The sequence below is a fragment of the Eumetopias jubatus genome, unplaced genomic scaffold, assembly GCF_037043125.1.
Source record: "Eumetopias jubatus isolate StellerSeaLion01/CBP00866 unplaced genomic scaffold, mEumJub1_p1.0 scaffold_12, whole genome shotgun sequence".
Taxonomy (NCBI): Eukaryota; Metazoa; Chordata; class Mammalia; order Carnivora; family Otariidae; genus Eumetopias; species Eumetopias jubatus.
In genome coordinates this window covers 88,461,149-88,467,148 of record NW_028274818.1, presented here as the reverse complement: position 1 = coordinate 88,467,148, position 6,000 = coordinate 88,461,149, and the positions used below count along the sequence as shown (strand labels likewise).

At 49.5% G+C, this 6,000-nt stretch overlaps 1 protein-coding gene across 6 annotated transcripts in view; it reads right to left on the bottom strand.

Moving 5' to 3' along the window:
* Positions 1 to 1,406: 1,406 nt before the first annotated feature.
* Positions 1,407 to 6,000, bottom strand: part of SLC5A11 (solute carrier family 5 member 11) — a 35,738-nt gene continuing 31,144 nt past the window's right edge. For all 6 annotated transcript variants that reach the window (XM_028090422.1, XM_028090423.1, XM_028090424.1 and 3 more), the window contains 4 exons: positions 4,132 to 4,300; positions 3,550 to 3,765; positions 2,749 to 2,917; positions 1,407 to 1,609 (listed from right to left, as the gene is read on the bottom strand). In XM_028090422.1, coding sequence (XP_027946223.1) covers positions 1,407 to 1,609; positions 2,749 to 2,917; positions 3,550 to 3,765; positions 4,132 to 4,300 — 757 coding nt within the window. The remainder of the gene's footprint in view (positions 1,610 to 2,748; positions 2,918 to 3,549; positions 3,766 to 4,131; positions 4,301 to 6,000) is intronic.

The window sequence follows — 6,000 nt, the reverse complement described above, 5'->3', positions numbered from 1 at the left end:
CACTGAGACGCACTTCCAACCCCCACCAGTGGCAGCAGAGGTTTCTGTGGCTTGGCTGGGGGGCCACGTGGGGAAGGAGCTCAGGACCCCAGCAGAGCCTGCTGGGCCTCCCCTCCCCTCCTCGGGCCCTTGGGAAGGAACACTTAGCCTCCCCCTGAAGCCCACTTGCTGCACACCGTCCCAGGCTCCGGTCAGGGGCCAGTTCCTGAGGGTCTGGAGAGTAGCCACGTTAGCGAACGGCTCCCCACAAAGGCAGGGATGTGCCTTCGCCGGACCCACCGCTGACCTCGGGACCAATGTGGCAGAGCCAGGCCTCTGACAAGGCTGGCCCCAGGTCCTGAGAGCAACCAGCAGGGACTCCAGAGACACACTGGGTGACTAAGTGAAGCCAGTGGCTCTTCAGCCTCAGGGTTTCCTGTCCGTATTCCTTTCAGGTGTGGAAATCGGGGTCCCTGGAGAGACTGCTCTGAGAACAGAGTTCCGAGTTCTGTTATGCCAATAAGTGGTTCCAGTCCGCCCCAGCTCCCTTTATCCCAGGACCAGAATCACGACTCGAGGCACTGGCCTCCCCCAGAGATGGCGTCAGGGCCGGCTCTGTGGGCCTGCCCTTGATCTTAGCCGTGCACGCGGCAAACAGCCTGTGTGGGTCATTCCGGCAGACCCCAGCAGAGCCCAGAACACAGAAAGGAAGATGGCTGGGAACAGGGGGTGGCTGCTCTTCAGGTCCAAAGCCCCACTGCCCCTCGGCCAGTAGAGATTTGCTGTGGGGTTGCCCATCCTTCTGGCCGCTTGTTTGAGGGGAAGCAGCCTTATGGGAATTAAGCAGAGAAAGAGAGTCAATGCCAGCACTTGGGAAGTGCACACATTTCCCGATTTTCTTAAAGCACAAGATTCCAGGGCGTCCCCTCTGGTCTACTTCCCAGAGATCATATGGAAAAGCAAGTGTCACAGCAAAGAAAGCTCTGGGGACCAGCTATTCCTTCACCCAAAGCCAGCAGGAGTGGAGGCAAGCGGTGGCCTGTGGGTCCCATTCCTTGCGCTTTGAACGTGAGCCGGGCAAAGTCCGAATGCTAGTGCTCGGCCCTGGAGATGGGGCTGCTGCCAGGCTGGGGGGTCTGGCAGGTCTCTTCACTTGTTTATCTGTTTGAATTTCGCCCTTGGTGTCACGCAATAGACAAGAAGAGTGAATAGCCTTTTGAGAAGAGGCAGCTTTGACACTTCTTTTCTCCCCTACCTTCTACCCTCCATTCCCTTTTAAGAAGAAAAGAGCTAAATGTCACGTTGAAAATGGCCCATGAACTCCTTTGAAGCCTCACGGTAAACAAACGAAGCTTTATTATTTATTTCCTTTCATTACAAAAACAGGGCGCGGACAACAGACTGGACCCCTGGGCTCACCCCCCACGTTAAGCAAAGTAGCCCCAGAGAAAGATGGCACAGCTAACGCAGATGATGAGATTGATGTCCAGAAGGGTTTTCACGAGGGGGTTTTCTTCCAAGGAAACTATGACAGGTTCCGCTTTGCTCGGGGGCTCCTTATCCAGGCTCTCCATTCCACAGAGCCACAAGATGGCTCGCATCACTTTGGACCGCTTTGGGGTCGTGTCACCTAAAAGAACCCAAAGGAAGGTCATGAGGATGTGGGCTGTGTCTCCCAGAGAAGGGAGCAGAGGGGCCGACCAGCTGTGTTCCGTGCCCCGTGAGAAGTATTTTCCGTACCTTTTCTGGAAAGTATTCATGAATACCTAATCTGGAAGAGTGGTATTTTCAGACTTGTCATCACTTTCAGATGAAGAGACAGAGCCTCACTTGACTGACTTGGGTGAGGCCATGTGGGTAAGCAGTGGCAGGGGTGGGTTTAGAAGTCAAATCTGTCTGACTCCCTCCTCTCTATCACATTGCCTGCCAGAAGGCCCAAGGCCGAGAAGGGCACTCTTGTGGGAAACTATTTCCCCATTTGAAGCTGGGGCTGCAAGCTCCACGGCCTTTAGAACCGGGCACATGGTCAGGGGGAGCCACCTTGCTTATTAAACTTGTCAAAATATGAACCAGGAAAGATACTCTCATTTTTATTGAAACACACGGTCTTCTGGATCTATCTCGTTAGGTTGACATGGATACAAAGCCACAGAACGTTTTTACGTGTATGTACATGTATACTGATAGATGTAAAGGGCCACGTGTAATGGTAAATTGACAGCCCACGGCCACAGGGTCATGGGGCAATAGGGGTGGGTGGGGACCTTGGCTCACTGAAGGGCACAGCCCAGGTCTGAAGGGCCTGCTTTCCAAGCTCCGGACAACGTGAGTCATGCAGACATGGGGGCCCAGTGTTGTTACATCTTCCCACGTTTCAAAAGGAGATGGAAATCTGGAATTTTATGTGAAATCTCCTGATTTTTCAATGTTAACGCACCTTTTATTAAAATGATAGGTGGACTATACCACAGTATGTCTGCAAGCTGCCAATTTGAAACCAGCAATTTAGAGAAAGCCAATAGCATTCCAGCCTACCTGGTGAGATTTCATGGGGATTGAGTGAGCCATGTTTTAGCAAGCACTCAACATGCGTTTGTTGTTATTGCTCCCCAGTGAGCATCTGCTGAAAGTTAGAACAGATACTGGGGGCCAGGGGATGCTAACATTCCAAGGACACCCCCCTTCTGGCTGGTGATTTGGTAGAAAAATCTCCCCTTAAACACCTAATGCTCCTTGGGCTTCTACTGTAACCGAGGAGAGGCAACTCACAGCAGTGGGGTTTGGCTCTGTTTTCCTGAACAATCTCCAACTGGATGTTGGTGATGCTGGCCTCTGGTGTCCCATTCGGAGAGATGGTAAGAGTCTGGGGAGTTGCTGGTGGTACCTGTTCCTTCTGGACCATGGGGTCATGACGAGTAAACCAGGTCAGGCGGCTTACCTAAGGAGCAGAATGGATCAGATTAGGGTCCCCTGCTCGAACCCATGTTCCGCCTCACATGTGAGAATGCCCCCCCCATCACCGCACCTCCAACAAGTTCCAGCTCCCTGCCCTCTGAAGAATCAATGGACATTTCCCCCACGATTCCCCTGGCTTTCTTCGGCAGCCCTAATTCTGTTGGGATCTCACCCTCCTTCATTCTGGCCCCCCAGAGCTTAACCTGGGGCTTTTGGGGGACCCCCCCATCAGCCATTCAGCACGTGCATTTCTCTAGCCACAGAAACTGAACTGGTTCATGGGTAAACATGTGTTGAGCTGACTGCATCGATGGGAATCAGGAACTCTGCCAGAAATGCTGGGACAAACGTGTTTCTGCTTTTGCTTAATGAGCATGAGAAAAGATAAAATCCCTGGAAACTGCCAGCCCCACACGGCGCCTGAAAATTGGGGCAGAAATGAAGGATGGATTCGGATGGTCTTCCATCCCAAATCAAGCTGTCCCTAAAGCCCAACCCTGGATGTCCCAGCTTCTTGAACAATCAAACCATCTTCGCTGAGGCCAGTTTGGGTCAGTTTTCTGTCACTCGCGGCCAAGGATCTCAGTGGTTATATGGTATCAAACCCAAAGGTACCATCTCCTTGGAGGGCGACTCTGTGAACCAGCTCACGATGGACACCGAGATCAGAGTCACTGCAGACAGAATCATGGAGAAATACAGGTAATGAACATCCTTCACCACGGTGGGGCGGTCATCTGGCTGGTCACACCGAGGCTGCGGGTAAATGAAGTCCAGGACCAACCGAATCAAGCCTAGGAGAAGGCCCAAGATCAGACCTGAGAAGGCCCCCTGCAAATCAGAGCAAGGCCATCTTAGAGACGTCCAGGGTTACGGGGCAGCCTGAGCCTCTGCAGACCTCGATGAGCCATTTTCAAGAGCCTGCCTTTCTAGGGACGGTCGATGCAGGCGTCAGTAATTTGAAAAGGATTGCAGCTACTTATCTGTTTATCTTTCACACATAACTAATCACTCATGAATAATTTACTCATTCCTTATGAACTTAGCTTCCTGTTTCATGACACAATGCATCGAAACAGAACCCCCATGGTTGCTCTTCAAAGGCCAGGTGGCCCCTTCCCCACACCTCCGTCCCCAGAACTCATCCTCCAGAATGCCACCAATGTCACTAAGACATCCTCATGGGTGATGAGCTACCTTTTCATTGGTCCATTTCCAGAAGCATCCCATGATGAAGACCACGGCCACGGGTGGCTGCAGGTAGGAGCTGATGGACTGGATGTAAATGAAGAGCTGGCCTCCCTGGCTGGCCTGGACCACGGGCATCCAGAGGATGGAGACCAGCACCAGCAGCAACACGAACACCCTAGTGCCAGGCGGAGAGAGCCCCTCATTAGCATGTCTTCCCCAGGAACACTTACTGCTCTTTCTCTGTTACAGTTTTATTGAGGTAGAATTTACATACCACAAGATTCACCCATTCTAAGAGTACAATCCTGTAACTCTGGGCGATGCAATCAAGTTTTACAAGTCCATTACTCCAAACAAGTTCCTTTGCGCCCATTTACAATTTATTCCTTATTTGCTCCTGTTTCTATGGGTTTGCCTTTTCTGGACATTGCACAGAAATAGGATTCAAAAACAGCATGGGGTCTTTGGCAGCAGTTTCCTTCATGTAGCATGCTTCTGAGGTTCATCCATGCATCGTGCATGATCACAGTATGTCATTCTTTTTGTTGAAAAATATTCCATTGAATGGATCTACCAAGACATGCCACTGTTTATCCTGCGGTGGTCAGTGGACACTTGAGTTTTTTCTATTTTTCTACTCTTGTAAACAAAAGCTGCTAAGTGAATATTTGTGTTCTTGTCTTTATGTATTTCTGGGAATGCAATCTTTATGTAGACGTATGTTTTCATTTCTGGGTATGTTTTCATTTCTGGGAATGCAACTACTCGGTCATATGATAAGTTGTATGTTTAATTTTTTTAAAAAACTGCCAAACTGTTTTGAACAGTTGAACCATTTTACATTCCCACCCGCAGTGTTAAGAAAGTTCCAACTTCTCTATCTCCTTGTCGGTCTGTCTTTCTTTCTTTCTTTCAGATTTTACTTATTCATCAGAGACAGAAAGAGCACAGCAGAGGGAGTGGCAGGCAGACGCTTAACCGACTGAGCCACCCAGGCGTCCCTCTGTCTTTCTGATTATAGCCATTTTAGTGAGCGCGTCATGGTATCTCCCTATAGTTTTCTAGGGTTATGATCTCATTTTGCAGATCATTCTAGACCAAAAGTCCTTTGCCAACTACATGACTTGCAAATAGTTTCTCCTTATCTGTGGCTTGTCTTCTCATTTCCTTAATAGTGTCTTTTGAAATGAAAAAGTTTTAGCTTTAGATGAAGTCTAATGTATTTGTTTTGTTTCTTTTTTTCTTTTATGGGTTATGTTCTCAGTGTCAGACCTAAGAACTCTTTCCCTAACCAAAAGCTAAGATAGCCCTCGGGGCCCCAAGATGCTTATTAGCATGTATTTTACATAAGATTTGCATACTGTCCATTTTGGTCCCTTCTGTTCCCCCCCACTAGATTTCAGGACCTTACAGAAGCCTTAGTAGGGAAACCTTCCCCACCCCCCCACCCTGGCCCAGTCCCCAGAGCCCCTTCCTCCATTTTACCTGGCTAACTCCTATTCATCCCTCAGGTCTCACCCAGTCGAGGCTAGGGACTCCTCTGAATCCCTACATCTCCTGGCTCCTCCTCATAGCACTCATTGGGGTTGTGATTTCTTAATTATCCTCTCTCTCTTTTTTTTTTTTTTTAAAGATTTTATTTATTTATTCATGAGAGACAAAGAGAGAGAGAGGCAGAGGGAGAAGCAGGCTCCCAAGGAGTAGGGAGCCTGATGCGGGACTCGATCCCAGGACCCTGGGATCATGACCTGAGCCGAAGGCAGACGCTTAACCATCTGAGCCACCCAGGTGCCCTTAATTATCCTCTCTCTTTAATTATCTTCTCTTTAGCTTTGTGAAAGCAGAAACTGAATCTTTGCTTTTCCCTGCTCTGCG